Here is a 16,474-nt window from a genome sequence, read left to right as displayed (position 1 = left end):
AATATTTTCTCTTTATTTGAAAAATTATTAATATTTTTAATATTTAATAAAATTATATAATTATTAAATTAAAACAATATATTATCAATTTTGGTAATATGGTATTTTTTTATTTTTTGGAAGAATTGAAAATTACAAAAAAAAAAAAGTATGAAATGAATGAAAATATTTTAGAAATTATCCACTTAGTTCATAATTTAAAAATAAATAAAATTATAATTCATACCACAAGAAAATCACAATGTACGAACATATTGAATTAGTTGTTGATCGACTATTAAAATCAAATTATTAATTTTTCAAATAACAAGAGAGGATTTGTAATTACATCATGCATTAAGAGAGGTTGTTCTATTTCACCCTTTCTTATAAGACACACAACAAACTATGGTCAAATTCAAAGAATATTTCTAAGATCTACAAAAGAATAAGCACATCTTCCCAAATTTTTTCACCAAACATTCTAAAATAATTTATAAATTTAACCAGAACAGTTAGGTAAATCTCATGAAAACCAATCAAGTTCCAAGAAAACAGCCATCATATGCATAGATCCAGATGAAAAGTACAACAGCAAAACTATATTAACTGCGTATGACCACATAAAATGGGAAGACTGAGAACCAACTGCAGTTTTAAAGCACACAGCATATAATTCAAACTTACAATCACTCTCCATATCAAAGCAAAATTTTCCTGCTAGCTATGGGCTATGCACAAGAGAACACCTACATGCAGCTACTCAGAAAAGAAAAGTTAATAAAGCAACATATACCGCGACCAGAATCACTCTCAAATGCAACTAAAAACCAATAGCTAATCATTGGTACAAAACAATCATCACTTCTACCTCTGTATTCAACATACAGTTACAATAAGAACAATCGAGCACATTAGTTTTTCACACCATGAATTTATACGGGAAGAGGAGCTCAGCTATGTGTAAGACTACATCATCGAATTAAGGATGAAAATTGGCAGAACATAATGAAACTGAAAAAGCTAAATGACAATTTAGTTCTATAGTAATATTGAGTATCAGATACAGAAAATTTACGACCGCTCTGCTATATGCTTGGTGAAATGCTGATATGCTCTCATGCTGCAAGATTTTCTATGCTGGCAAACTGGTGTTGCTCTAGTCAATGGTTTCCTTCAATCAATCTTCACTGATGAGAAGAGGTAATGGACAAAGTAGAATGAAGTAAGGAAACCAATGGTGCCAGTTGAGAGCATGATTGCAATAGCCATTATCAGTGAGTAGCCAAGATAAAGTGTAGCTGACACTGGCCCACTCAAACTCTTGAGGTCAAAAACCAGATAATTGACAGAGTACAAGAATACATATAGGGCAACTGAACCGGAGGCATAGAATGCTTTCCACCACCACATCCAGTCCTCAACACAGAGATGCATGTAAGTCAGGACAACAGAAACTTCAGCACAAACTATTACCAACAACAAGAGGACAATAAGCAAGAACCCAAAGACGTAGTAGAACCGTCCGAGCCAGATACTAGAGAGGATGAAGAAAAGCTCAATAAATAGAGTTCCAAATGGAAGAGTTCCAGCACCAAGAACAAGAAGCCATGAGGGATACTTGCGTGCAGGGATCTCCCTTGGGATTTGGTTAGTTCGGACAGGGTACTGAATAGGCTGAGCTCGTGTGCCGAAGTGTCCACCCAAGAGAGTGAGTGGCACAGAAATACAGAACCAGAGTGCCAAGAGCTTGAAGTATAAAGAAATAGGAATAGCCCCAGTACTCCTACTCCCCCAAAGGATGAAATTCAACACAGTCAAAATAACAAAAACAATTCCAGGGAAGAAGCATGCTATGGACCAAGAAACTGATCTCCACCCTTCAGATGAACCTTTAATAGTCGTCCACATACGCACACCAACATAACCGGCAGCAATTCCCAAGAAAAGATACAGCAATATCATCCCCGTCAACAACATACCACGTGAAGCTGGTGACATGAAACCCAAAGCTGCAAAAACAATAGTGACAACTGCCATTCCAGTAATCTGAACTCCATCTCCAACCATGACACAAAGTAACTTCGAATGCGATGGTTCTCTGAATACATCACCAACCACAAGCTTCCATCCTGAAAGCTCCTCATTCATCTGAGCCTGAGCCTCTTTGTCCAACTCTTCATATCTCGTCAGATCCCTTCTGACTGTTCTCAAAAATATGACAAACACAATGCCTGCCAAGAAGGAAATCACCATCAATGAGTTAAGAATCGAGAACCAGTGCACACGGGCACCTTCCATCTTCAGATAAGCATCCCACCGAGATGGCCACCTAGTGTTGCTTTTTACAAACTCAACCTCATATGTAAATGACACTCTTTCTTGCTCCCTTATAATCTGAGACTTGTCAAGCTCCAGTGGACAGCTCACCGACGTAACATTATCATATCTGTGGAGTTTTGCCATCTTCTCAGGGTCATACTTTACACTACATGGGATAACCTCAAAACCAACAATCTCATACCCCGAAGCCTTCTTTTTATCAGCTTCTGAAATGACACCCATACCTTCTTCTCCAGTACCAATTATTTCCACACCAGCTCCTTCATACTCATGAATTAATACCCTAAACTTGAGATGGTTAATAATGTAATCATCATTACTGTTTGGAGGAGTATATCCCACTGGGTATCCGGTCCACTGTATTTTAATACCATTTTGGTTGGTATACCTCATTGCAGGCAAATTATCAAGAATCATGTTCACTTGATACAGATCACGAGTTCTCTGTTTTAAAAGCTTTACCTCATACTCACTCAATGGTAGAGTGGTGCAAATGTACAGAGACTCATTGACATTCATACGGAAGCGGTATGGGGAATTGTCAATTTGATCTCCCATCAGCAGTTCTCCAAGATTTTCAGCACTTTTCTTGATGCCTCCTTGAGGCTTGCAATAAGGCAGACTGTAATAGCTGAACGGAAGCTCAGTTTCAATGGAGGTCAATGAATTCACCTTGGCATAAATTTCATCCCCAGTTGAGTATGTATGCATGTAGCTTCCAGGTAGATAGAAACCATAAGCGGTTTGGAATACGAAAACCAAGCACACAAAAGCAGTGCATAATTTCCTTCTTGAAATCAAAGGCAAAGCCATTGTTCACTAAGAGGAAAGCAGAGAAACTGTCCCCAAACCAGCTAAACCAAGCTATATTGATGGAGATAAAGATCAATTCTGCAGAAGGAAAAATTTGTGCAATTAGTCTATTACTTTCTAGTTGGAGTTCAATATGCAAGTTTTAAAAATGAAGTCATGCTCAAGGGCATATTCAGCCCACAATTACAATTTCCAAACATGTAGTGCTAGAAAACAATAGTTAGTCATAAACTATGGAGTGTGATTAAGGTCCTGTAAATACAGACATAAATAGAACTTCCTACAAAAACAGACATAAAGGAGTTGGTATAAACATACTTTTAAATAAATCACAATTCTTTACATAAAAAGGAGTCTGGCATAGAACTTATGCGAATTGGATTCACACCATGTCAAAAAGCATGTAATATCCACTAAGGTTGTCCTTGGTACCATTACTTCTTTCAGAGAAATACATTATGTATCACATGAGAGTGATTAGAGAATGATCAGTTCTTTTCCGTAAAAAAGCATTATACATGGGAATCCAACTGTAGTCTAAGCAATAGTTAGTAAAGTAAAAATGTACTAAAGCAATTTTTCGCCATCCAATAACTAAATCCACCATCAACGAGTCAAATCAACTGTTTGTCCAGATCCACGTAAACTTAGAAAATAATTAACTATATCGCATGCCAACTTATTTTTAGTAAAGAAAGAAGAATGGGTAAAAATATCAACGTTATTCTTTTTACATTGTTCCAACATCTAAAGTTTGACTGAGGTTAAGTAAATCTATTAATCAAGGACAACCATCGTCATATGTATTAGTTCAACTGTCTCTATACATCAATAGATTTCACTACAAATCAAAGAAGTATAACAAAAACTCGTGTCTGCGAAAAACTGCAGATAACGCAATCAACCTTTAATTCGTTTACTACACATATGTAGACAGAATTGATTGGATTCACATATCGTACAATTCGAGTTTTCCTCCCCGACTTCTTAGAACGCATGGGCATCAAAATAAATTCACATATGTGCAAACAACAGATCCACGGGAAGCCCAGAAATCGGATTCCTCGACTACTCAATACTAAACCCAAAAATATTCACCAGAAGCTACCTCCATAGATAGATCTAGAAATGACATCCAAAACCCAGTTCAAATCTAGGGTTGAAGAAAGAAAATACAAAGGAAAAACACCACCGGAGCACCGGCATACAACAAAATTCAACACAAACCAGTGCTAGAACCACAGAATAGACCAAAAATCACTTCAAAAAAGAAGCAATAATAACACGAACATCAGGTTAACGAAATCCACATCCAAACATACCAACAACCAACTGCAAGTAAACTAGTACCAGTACCAAGTTGGCGCAGCGGCAGTGGATCTGATTTGGATCTGAGGAGTTTAGGGCTTAGTCCAGGATGGTAAAAATTGGAGTCTACTCAATTCTTGTCAACTCGAGAGGAGTGTGTGTGCAAATTTGCGCAGCATATGGGGAGGGTTGGGGGGAGGTATTAGGGGTACTGCAAGTCTGCAACGCTCTTTCGCGTGGATTTCAAGTCTTAGATTTAGATCTCAACTCAGACTCGCGTCTTTTCCTTTCTTTTCATTGCCATTTGGACAATGGGTAAATTAAGTTTAATTACACAAATATTTAATAATATTTAAAATTAATTATATTTAAAAAAATAAAATATAAAATTATATTTTTTTTAAAAAAAATTAAAATTATACTTACACATTTTTTAAAAATTTATTAATTATATCTGATCCTCTTTCATTAGGATTTGAAGGAAAAATACTGACGTAAGTAAAATGATTACATAATTTTACCAATCATTTAACATTCGCGTGTAATAATTTTACAACTATAAGAAGAAAAATATAATAATTTTAACCCCACTCCATATATAGGTATTATATTTATCTCTTTATAAGTAAAAAAATATATATGAAAAATGTTAAATGAGGGGCAAAATTGATAATTTATATAATTTCTTTTTTGCTAACGTCCGCATTTTTTATCCAAATTTTAATGGAAGGAAACCACGTATAAGTGGAGAATTTTCGAAATGGGCGTAAGTGTAATTTCAAAAAATTTTCGAAAAAAAGTGTAGTTTTGCTTTTTCGAGGGAGCTCTACGTTTAATTAACCCTGTTATTTATAAAATTATAAGTATATTAATCACCCCTAATTAATAGTAAAATTTTACACAAACATACATTATATTAACACCCTGTAGGAATGTACTTGTAATTTTACAAAGAGTAAGAATGTGTGTTGGGGTTGAAAAATACATCAAACTATTTGATACTTGTCTAAAATCAATCAATAAAAACTCGTTCAGCTCGATTTGATCAGAGTAAAAATAGTGAAAATATACTTCAAAGTTTTGAATTTTTTGAACTCGATTCATATTTAATCCAATTAAAAGCTCGTTTGAGCTCAATGGTCAATATACTCGAACAAAATTCAAACACAATTTTTAAAACTCGATAATGATACAAACAAGTTTGAACAATAATGTGTTCGACCTGACTTGAATCAAGAAAAGAATTAGAAGTTGTAGCAGAATAATAAAACGAGTAGTATTTATAAAAAAAATGAAAAATGGATAAAAGTTAAATTCGATAGTGTTTCAGAAAACAACACTTTTAAAACAAGTTTAATTGATTAAAGACGAGTTCATCCACATGTGTTAAAAAAATATTATTTTTTGTTAATATTTCCACTTGTCTGTTGATAATAATAATAATAATAATAATTTTCTAAAAAAATAATAGATTTTAGTTCAATTAGTATATCTCATATATAAATACTAGTCATATATATTATTAAAATATTGAATACTAACAAAAATCGAATGTTTAATTCAATATTGTTTCACTGTGTAATACAATTGTTAATTTAGACACAATAAATAAAATTGTATGATTGCCAAAAAATATATTTTTAAATTAATCATAAAAATTTAATTTATATTTTCTATGATATAGAAATAATATAAGATAATATAAAAATTCCTAAAATATTAATGTGTGAAAGTATAATTTTTTAGTGATAAGTTATTTAAATTATTTAAAAACTATAACATCAATTTTAGATGAACTATTCTGATGGTTCTTTTTTTTTTTTTAATCAATTATTAATCAATCACTCGTAAAATAGTTGATATTTTTATGAGGTTAGGAATTTTTTTTTGTAGATACCGTACGCTATTTTCTGCGTGTACATAATAAATATTTTTTTATATTTTAAAATATGTTATTTATAAAAATAAAATATATTATTTGGGTAATTACGTAAAATAAAATTTAAAAAATTCAATAAATTAGTTATATTATCAATTAAATGTTATTTTCGAAATCACAAAAATTGGGGACTAGTGTTAAAACCACCACTTTGTGTTTATAACACCTCTTTTCTTTATAAATTGTACTAATTGTTATGGCACGACATCCTTTCATACATATAGTAAATAAGTTTCACATTTTAAATATATTATAAAAAAGAATAAAATATATAAATGAATAAATCATATTTTTTGTTAAAATAAAAAGAAAAAGAAATCAATTTAAGCTATTATCAAAACAACGAAAGACTTGAAGTTGTAGTATTAAAATGACGTGGAGTAATTTTAAAAAATAAATAATTTCAATTTATGTTTAAAATTATCAAATTAAGGATACAATTTTTAATACGATCATATAACTAACTGTCATTATAAATATAGAGAATTTTAGCACTGGGAAAGTAAAAATGTCTAACTTCATCGTTTAGGGACTATATAATTATTTTTATTTGATGGGATATTTAATAATTTTTTAAGGAATATCTATATATATTACCCTTGTATTTTGCATAATCACAAAAACTATCCCTAATAATAAAAAGAGGTAATTCATGTATGGGTAAATTACAAGGAACTCCGTTAAGATTTATTTTAAATACAAATATTTTTTCATTTGTTTGAAAATTTAAAAATACCCCCACCCCCCAATTATAAATACCCTAACAAATATTATCACAATATAATATTTACAATTTTAAGAAAATATTTGTAATTTTTCACACAACAAAAAAATATTTGTATTATTACAAACCTCAGGGATTTACCCTATATCTTCCCTTTAATTGACCATGTAGTTTACCAAGGCAGTAATACATTCTTTGGAGATAAACATATTTTCCCCAAAAACTTAAATTTTAATGTACTGTTGGACAGTTAGAGCACCAGAAGTCCTAACTTTGCCCAAAACAAGAAGCATTCAGGAGATACAAACTTAGTTATAAGTTGGGTGAAAAGCTTGCAGTTGAACTTGACAAATTGCATGATCACAACTACAACATACATGACTATTGTGCTGGAAGAAAGCAACATACATTTTCCTGTAACAATTAGACAAAATTCAAATCCCTCGTAGTTGAACAATGTAGTAAAAATACACGACCAAGATTTTGAATACAGAGCCCCTCATCTGCCCACGGGCTCGTATTCTCATTGTCCATAACTTGCAGATGCACATGAGACAATTTTACGTCGGTCATAAACTATCTTGAAATAATATCACAACTTAACCGAGGTTTCCTGTCACTGTAAGCTTAGTGCTGCAAGTGAAACATGCGGAGCAAAAAGGGGGATTATTCTAGTTCTAATTTTGGGGACAATGTGCAATTCAATATAATGAAGTACAAAAAACGAATTTTTCTCTGAAGACCCTCAGCTCTAATATTCTCATTGTCAGTGACTTGTAAATGCATGTCAGACGAGAGAGAAAGCTCACTCCCTCGAATATTTTCCTGAAAATCTGCGGTAACATTTTCATCTATGCGGGAGAGAACTACCAAGCATTTACGCAGCCTGGGACAGAGATTCAGTTCCACTGACGGCTTCAAGCCTGTGAAAGAGCAGGTAAAACATGCAGGGATAAGGGTGCGTAAGGTACAGACAAATCAACAGCTTCACCTCAAACAACCTTCATATTAATATAAGTTTTTAATTATTCTTTTGGGAGCAAAGATGATGCATGTCTCAAAATATAATATGTTCCCCACATTGAGTTTTAGGCTGCATGCATGGCTAGGAGTTCCATAATGAAAACAAGGCCCAGGGTTTGGACTATTGAAGGATATTGTACATCTATGTGGGATTCACAAACAGTCTAAACTTTAGAATCGAAAGAAAAAAATACCATTACCATCTAACTATCCACATAAAACCAATCCTTTTTTAGGTGTTGCTAAGAGTCACCAAGACACCAAAATCCAATTCTTAGCCAGAAACAATTTCATTCTTACACCACCTCCGCTGCTTATGTTGTTTTAAATTGTAATCCATCAATAAGACAACTCCTGTTCTCCAGCACCCTTCAATTGCTGTTATACTCATGAATAGCTTGAGTGGCGACCGACTCCATTGGTGCAACTCCTAGTATTATGTTATCAATGAGAGTGCCAACTTGAATCTAATTACAGTCTCTCACAGCAATTTTATGCAACAGGCATGGCCTCCAACTCGGACCTAATCATGGTTACTACACACATAAAATTAGATTCTGGTGGCTGAGGGAGGCTGTTAAAATGATGAAAAGCTAAATTCTGTTATGGGGTTGATGAAAAATTATTTTCTGGTTCCAGGAGTCCAGCAGCAGCAAGAAAGACGGGACATAGCACATGAAGGAACAAAAGAGAGGAAAACAGTGTGATTGAAGAAGATAATGATGAAAAAAGAGGGTTTGCATGCACATAGTGAATGCAATACAAGATGAAGAAAAACAAATTAAGAGGATTATGGAGAAGGGGGAAGAGAGAGAAACAAAGCAAGGAGAAGAAATATGTACAAGAAGAAAAAAGGAAATATGCCAATAATTAGTGATTGAACATAACCATCAAATCATATATCGTGTGTAACCAAACACTTGATTAAATTACTCTATCCTAGAGGGTCAAATATTTATCCCTAAATAGTCAATACATCAAAACCTCCAAAAAGTAAGCAAATTTTAAACAATTTATTGCAGTGATCTTCAAACAGTTGAAATGGTAAATGCACTAGAATGGTCATACATAAATAAATATTGCAAATGTAAATAGAGGATACCGTCTAAGTCCTTCTCCAACTTCCACTCTTAGGAAGTTTCCAATTTTGACAGTGGATCCCACTTCCTTGGACAGATTGCTTAACAGATTCTGCGAGAGTTGCATAAAATATTAAGGTAAAACACTCACAACAAATTACATAACCACCTCGACCTAGCAGAACAGGTTGTAATGAAACCACTTCAAAGTAATTACAGTTTGGTAGTAGTTATAAATGGATTAGAACCATTGCTCAGACTTTGACATCAAACAACCAAGATTCTGCAATTCAAAGCAGAACATTTTGTCACATTTATACCTAATTCACTGATTCAATACTGAGAACTGTCAACAATGTAATAGCACATAGCAGCAACGCCAGAGATTAACCGCTGGAAGTGCATCCGAATGAGAACTTCAAATGATTGACCGGTTTAACTGTTACTCTTCTGCCCTCGACTTCATTAGCTTTAATAGACTCGCATTAGACATATCAGAATTATTGCTAAGAAACGTGCATATTTTATTATTGGTATGTGTTAGGTCCATTGGATTTTCTTCACAAGCATTCTTTGTCAAGGAAACAGATGGAGGCAGGGATGGAAGCGCAAGAGAAAGACTAAATAACATCTAATAAGATGCCTCAGACCTTAATGGTTACTGTGTCATCCACAACAAACTTTTGCTCCATAAGAACTACTTCCTCGAAATACTTTCTTAGACGACCTTCAACCATTTTATCAATTGCCATCTGAGACTTCCCAGTACTTTCAGCCTGTAGAAGATAGCAATAAAATAGTTGTAGTTTCAATCTAGAGAAGGCAATATTTCCACAGAAGTAAAATAGCTCACAAGCTTAATTATTTAGAGACAATATAAAACTCAAACACAGAAAAAAGGGGAAAAGAAAACAAAAATTATCATCCACATGAATTAACTCCACTCCATCCAACACCAGCAAGCTCTGGTCACACACAAGTAACGCACAGAACTTTTTGGAGGAAATCAACTTTAAAGCGAGGGTAATAGCCAGTAAAATCTTTAGTAGCCAAGAATTTAGAGTTCAAGTGTGTTGCCCATGTTTCCATTCACTAAAAAGGAATAATTGGGGCCAGACATTGCTCCATATGATACACCTCTAATCAATGTTTGAAACCAAGAGCACTTACTGGACATTGCTCCAAATGATGCACAATTGTAACGAATGTTTTGAAACCCATACCATTTATCAAGCAGTAAAAGTATCAGCTCTCTAATGATTGGTTGAACACTAGATCAACAAATATTAATCATGATGCCATAACTATGACAAAAATATATATAATCAATTGAATGCTAACAGTGCTGCAGTTTACAGAATCCTCCACTCATAAAAGAACAACCTTCCTAACCACAACAAGAATATTTATCCTAAAAATTCAGATAAACTCATTGAAGCTCCATTGAAATAGTTCTTTCAAGATTATTCTAGGCTTCTAGCCTGAGAGTCGATAGAAAAAGAAACCTGAGATAAAATTAGAGAGTGAAACTGCAGCAACTTACCTTCCAGGAAAAATCCATAGAAGAGATGAACATTGTCCTGCAGCCAGTCAGTATTTCTTTCACTTTACATGTATTATCCTTCTACTCTTTGCTAATGATATGGATTTTTCTGATACCCCACTGTCATTAACTAAGCTATACCTACCCCTCCAAGCCCTTTGATTCTTCTTTTTTTTAATGTTCATAGTCACTAAGACTCAGCGCTCAGCAGATAGAAAAGTGGATAGTAAGATATGGACCAAGTCTGCCTTGTATGGAGGAGAAGTGATAAAAGGAAAATTATTTGAAGCGTCTAGTACCGTGAAGCCATAAGTAGTTTTAACCCAATGGTTTGGACCACCCAAATTGAACATTTCTCATTTAATGATATATTTAAGGCCTGGTGATTTGTAAGCGAACCAAGCCCAATACGCAGGGGGCAACTTTCCAGCCATCCGTCCACCCAGTCTCAGCTGGCTTCAGGCCATGCTTCTAATATGCACTTCCAGATAATTTTCCTACTTAAGCAAGCATCAGGGCATTAAAACAAGTACAAGAATCACTTTTCATTTTTAATTTTATTGAGAACATGAGAGGTCATTGGGTTCCCTAAAAAATTGCCACACAAGGATTTAGCATATCTATAACTGCAATTTCAGATTTTTGGATCATTCTACATAGAATGAAAAATAATCCAAGTACCTGAGACCTAAGAATGTCACGTTCGTTGCCTAATGCATCAGAGGAAACATCTTCCTTCGTCAGGAATAATGGCTTTGCAGCTACCACATGCATTGCTAATTCTGATCCAACTCGCTGGACAGTGTCCAGTGAGACATCCTTATCCTCTGCCTCAAGTGATATAAGTCCAGCAATGCGCCCTAAACCTGAATTTCCAATTGAAAGAAGAACCATGTTAAGAGTCAAATATTATTTGATTAAAATGCGCAGAGATTTGAAAGTTTGCAATAACTGGTTCCTCATCTGTAAGACGACATTGCATGAATGAATTTTCAAGTGCGGCCATCGCAAGGAAATTTGAAGTCTTGTTACCTGGTTTGGGACTCGTATGGAGATATGTAGACAATACACCATATGAAGGGGCGGATATTGCAAACCCCCCTCCAAGTTTGACATTCTCCCCCATCATTGCAGCCACTTCTGTAATTGCATTTTGAACAGTTTTCTCTCCAGTTAGTTTAGGATGGTCAAAGTTAATTTTCAAATCCTGCAAAAAACAAAAATCTTATGGTAACCATGACCCTCGATTGACCTCCAACGAGACATAAAACAGATGCATGCACGACACGACAGACAAACAAGCATAACTTTCCAAGTTCTGAGATATATTTACAAGATGGATAGCTTGAAAAGTTAGAGTGGTAGGAGTCAAGGGATTGTCAAAGATAAGGAAACTGGCACGAAAATTAAACACATTGCTAACTAGAAATAAACATTAAGAGTTCTACAGACACATCTGAGAAAGGTACTAACCTCCAGACATTCAGGACCAATAGGAACAGCTACAGAAGCCTGTTTAGAACCTTCAAGCAGTAAAGCAGACTTCGCCAAAGATAGGGCCTGCAGATATCACAAGTTGCAGAGGTATATATCAGAGAATAGATCAAGAAAAAGTATTGAAGCAGAAACAAATGTAGGATTATAAGGGAAAATAAACTATTGGAACAAAATATCTCCTGAGTGCACAGTTGTGCATGATGTTAACTAACGGTTTTAATTTATAGTACATTACAGTGAGGCCAGAAGCTCAAGACAAAGTTCCTATATCTAGGCAATAGGAGATAACTGTGCAGACAAGGGAGGAATTGAATATCATACTGACCAAATACTGAAAAATATCATTCCTGGCTACAAAGTCTGTTTCGCAGTTGAGTTCAAAAATAACAGCCTTCTTTTGATTCTGAGCCAAGGCAAGAAAACCCTCAGCAGCCGTTCGAGAAGACTTCTTTGATGCAAGAACAACTCCTCTTTTTCTCAAATCCTTCTGTGCAGCCTCTGCATCCAACACAACTCCTCACTATCATAAAAGCATGCATGCTACCTTCAAAATCCCAAAATGGAAAAGCAAGAAGGAAATTTGCAGACCCACCAATATCCCAGTTGCAAGCAACAAGAGCAGACTTCACTTCCTTGATTGGAGCACTTGTTCTTTCCCTCAGCTGTTTTATGAGATTCATTTGTTCAGATGCCGATACCTCAGAGGAGTATTTTTGAGTAAAGAATACCCCAAACCCATTGATTTGATTGGAATAGCTTGAAGTAGGATAAGCATTGCCACAATTTACTGGACTACGCAATCTTTTGAACAGAATTTCTATGGGACGCTTCATGCCTCGTGTCAAACCCATTCAATTTCAACGGATTTGCGTTCTAAACCTGACAACAGTATCATGAAAAACAATTTCCTTAAGACCCAAGATGAAATTATATAATTAAAAAGTCCAAAAAAGAGCATAAATCGAATTATTCAGAGATCCTTCAAAATCAATGACCAATCTATCAACAAAAGGAAAGGTAAAAAGACTCAGATGGCACTGGAAAACATAAAGCATGAGGCAATGCATGCAACATTGTTCGACTAAGAAAGAAGATGTAATATGATATAGGTAATATATTTACATGAAATAGGAACCAATAAATAGAATACATATTATGTTGCCTTGTAGTATGCCTGTTATAATACTAGAAACATGTACAGGAAAGAAAGAGTGGGCCAAAATGAATCTTTCTGTCCCCTGCATGTTCCTAGTATTAGCACAGGCATACTACAAGGCAACATAATATGTGTTCTATTTATTGGTTCCTATTTCAGGTAAATATATTACCGGAAATGTAAGTGTTAAAAATTAAGTCATGCTCAAGGGCATATTCAGCCCACAATTACAATTTCCAAACATGTGCTAGAAAACAATAGTTAGTCATAAACTATGGAGTGTGATTAAGGTCCTGTAAATACAGACATAAATAGAACTTCCTACAAAAACAGACATAAAGGAGTTGGTATAAACATACTTTTAAATAAATCACAATTCTTTACATAAAAAGGAGTCTGGCATAGAACTTATGCGAATTGGATTCACACCATGTCAAAAAGCATGTCATATCCACTAAGGTTGTCCTTGGTACCATTACTTCTTTCAGAGAAATACATTATGTATCACATGAGAGTGATTAGAGAATGATCAGTTCTTTTCCGTAAAAAAGCATTATACATGGGAATCCAACTGTAGTCTAAGCAATAGATAGTAAAGTAAATATTTATAAAAGCAATTTTTCACCATCCAATAACTAAATCCACCATCAACGAGTCAAATCAACTGTTTGTCCAGATCTACGTAAACTTAGAAGATAATTAACAATATCGCATGCCAACTTATTTTTAGTAAAGAAGGAAGAATGGGCAAAAAATATCAATGTTATTCTTTTTACATTGTTCCAACATCTAAAGTTTGACCGAGTTAAGTAAATCTATTAATCAAGGACAACCATCGTCATATGTATTAGTTCAACTGTCTCTATACATGAATAGATTTCACTACAAATCAGAAAAGTATTACAAAAACTGGTGTCTGCGAAAAACTGCAGATAATGCAATCAACCTTTAATTCGTTTACCACACATATCTAGACAGAATTGATTGGATTCATATATTGTACAATTCGAGGGTTCCTCCCCGACTTCTTAGAACGCATGGGCATCAAAACAAATTCGCATATGTGCAAACAACAGATCCACGGGAAGCCCAGAAATTGGATTCCTCGACCACTCAATACTAAACCCAAAAATATTAACCAGAAGCTACCTCCATAGACAAATCTCGAAATGACGTCCAAACCCAGTTCAAATCTAGGGTTGAAGAAAGAAAATACAAAGGAAAAACAGCACCGGAGCATCGGCATAACCACAGAATAGACCAAAAATCACTTCAAAAAAGAAGCAATAATAACACGAACATCAGGTTAACGAAATCCATAACCAAACTAGGGGTGGCAACAAGTCGAGCTCGACCTCGATTCGCAGGAGCACGGCTCGGGCTCGAGCTCGAGCTCGAGCTGATGAAACCCACAAACGAGACTATCTGTTTCTCCTTTGAGAGTTAAGCAACAGGAAAACCCACAAAGGAGACCATCTGTTTCTCCTCTGAGAGTTAAGCAACAGGAAAACCCACAAAGGAGACCATCTGTTTCTCCTTTGAGAGTTAAGCAACAGGAAAACCCACAAAGGAGACTATCTGTTTCTCCTTTGAGATAAGAAAAAAAAATGATGATCCAGGCGCATGTTTTTATGCCTTGTTAAGCAACTAAAATTACGATAACAACATAAAATCCAAGCAGAACACAAACCATTAATACGAAAACGTTGAAACTTTAGGAACAGCATCACTAAATCCCACTAATTCATTAATCACTGAAAATAGAGATAAGAATCATAACCCAACTGGAACACTTGTTGACCTTAATAGCCATTCGAGCAAACTCAATATATAAAAGAGATAAAAGTAAAGACTAATGAACATCGGAGGTGTTTAAGGTTCAAGAACTTGTTACTGAAAATTTAGTATTTTTGCTCATTTTTTACTGAAAGAAGGATCACCTCGTTGCCGTCCTCGTTGCCGCGGATTTGGGGCTAGGGTTTTAAGAGTTGGGTTTAGAGGAGAAAGAAAGAGGAAGAACGAGAAAGAAAGAGAATCGGTTTTTCATTTTTGTTGTATTATTATTATTATTACTACTACTACTATTATTATTATTTTAAATTATGGGATCGAATCACCAAATTTTTAAATAGATATAATTAAAATTAATATATATTCACAATTTACAAAATTTATATATTTATATATGTTAGTAGAATATTGATGTAACTATCATCTTACATTGTTGAACAAAATAAGTTAGACGGGCCATCAAAATTCAGATCAAACCGCTAGATATGATCAAACTTACAGAAAAATGCATTTGGTAAAGTTTTAGACTTATTGGATATACGAATGTTGAGATATCGTACTCGGAACATAAGAGTAATCATTTAAGACGGTGTATCGTTGAATTAGGCTATGTGAATTTAAATCATACCGTCTGATATGATCTATTGAACACAGTCTTGTATATATTTAAATTTAGTATAATCGGGTGCCTAATTTTAAGATATCGCAATTATTGATTAAATTTTTTTATCTCATTATATATAATAAAATAATAATTAGAATTGTTCAACCATTCATCATCATCATCATCATCATCATTATTATTATTATTATTATTATTTTAGATTAATACATAGGAATTATTAAATTTTGACATAAATTTATAAATAATAAAATAGATTGCATAATGCATAATATATATCCTGATATAAATATAAAACTAAAAAATAGATAAAAAATCATAAGTGAATTACTTGTCAATTTAAAAAAAATATAACGTAATACAAATATATATTAAAATATAACATAAAGTTTATATTGTCATATTACATAATTATTTTAATTACAAAAATATTATGATTTACTAAGTTGTTGATTAAATTTATTTTTGTATAAAGATTAAATGTATAAATAAAAGTACCATAATTTATTATTATCCAAAATAAAATATATGATACTGATTAATAATTATAATATATGGTCAATTTTGATTATAAACTTTATCAAATATTAAATATAAAATTAAATATATAGAAATTTAAAAATAAAAATATATATAAAAAATAAATAAAATAGAAAA

At 33.6% G+C, this 16,474-nt stretch overlaps 2 protein-coding genes across 6 annotated transcripts; both read right to left on the bottom strand.

Annotated features, from left to right (window-relative positions):
* Positions 1-797: 797 nt before the first annotated feature.
* LOC105162888 (transmembrane 9 superfamily member 12) lies at positions 798-4,714 on the bottom strand. Of its 3 annotated transcripts, none has more exons than XM_020693732.2 (2): positions 4,458-4,714; positions 798-3,213 (listed from the first exon to the last, which is right to left on the bottom strand). In XM_020693732.2, the coding sequence occupies exon 2, from the start codon at positions 3,133-3,135 to the stop codon at positions 1,156-1,158; it is 1,980 nt and encodes a 659-aa protein (XP_020549391.2). In that variant the 5' UTR covers positions 3,136-3,213; positions 4,458-4,714; the 3' UTR covers positions 798-1,155. The 3 variants fall into 3 exon arrangements, with proteins under 3 accessions (XP_020549391.2, XP_088736858.1, XP_088736859.1); XM_088880732.1 differs by having other exon boundaries at positions 4,486-4,714; XM_088880733.1 differs by having other exon boundaries at positions 4,492-4,714.
* A 2,815-nt stretch (positions 4,715-7,529) lies between these two features.
* On the bottom strand, positions 7,530-15,457 carry LOC105162889 (translation elongation factor Ts (EF-Ts)). 3 transcript variants are annotated; one of them, XM_011081049.3, is made up of 9 exons: positions 15,345-15,457; positions 12,841-13,127; positions 12,574-12,746; positions 12,225-12,311; positions 11,784-11,958; positions 11,433-11,617; positions 9,859-9,984; positions 9,232-9,320; positions 7,530-8,029 (listed from the first exon to the last, which is right to left on the bottom strand). In XM_011081049.3, the coding sequence occupies exons 2-9, from the start codon at positions 13,097-13,099 to the stop codon at positions 7,984-7,986; spliced, it is 1,140 nt and encodes a 379-aa protein (XP_011079351.1). In that variant the 5' UTR covers positions 13,100-13,127; positions 15,345-15,457; the 3' UTR covers positions 7,530-7,983. The 3 variants fall into 3 exon arrangements, with proteins under 3 accessions (XP_011079351.1, XP_011079352.1, XP_020549640.1); XM_011081050.3 differs by lacking the exon at positions 15,345-15,457 and adding an exon at positions 15,190-15,324; XM_020693981.2 differs by lacking the exon at positions 15,345-15,457 and adding an exon at positions 15,095-15,236.
* Between the last annotated feature and the right edge of the window lie 1,017 nt (positions 15,458-16,474).

This window comes from Sesamum indicum, linkage group LG5 (assembly GCF_026168435.1).
Source record: "Sesamum indicum cultivar Baizhima isolate 11 linkage group LG5, ASM2616843v1, whole genome shotgun sequence".
NCBI classification, from domain to species: domain Eukaryota; kingdom Viridiplantae; phylum Streptophyta; class Magnoliopsida; order Lamiales; family Pedaliaceae; genus Sesamum; species Sesamum indicum.
This window is presented reverse-complemented; position numbering and strand designations above follow the sequence as displayed.

Excerpts from the sequence above, each read along its gene's own strand:
- LOC105162888 (XM_020693732.2), bottom strand. The coding sequence starts at position 3,135 with ATGGCTTTGCCTTTGATTTCAAGAAGGAAATTATGCACTGCTTTTGTG.
- LOC105162889 (XM_011081049.3), bottom strand. The coding sequence starts at position 13,099 with ATGGGTTTGACACGAGGCATGAAGCGTCCCATAGAAATTCTGTTCAAA. Across the intron at positions 11,618-11,783 it reads CCATACGAGTCCCAAACCAG|GTTTAGGGCGCATTGCTGGA; the intron begins GTAACAAGACTT and ends TTGGAAATTCAG. Across the intron at positions 9,321-9,858 it reads ATGACACAGTAACCATTAAG|AATCTGTTAAGCAATCTGTC; the intron begins GTCTGAGGCATC and ends CAACTCTCGCAG.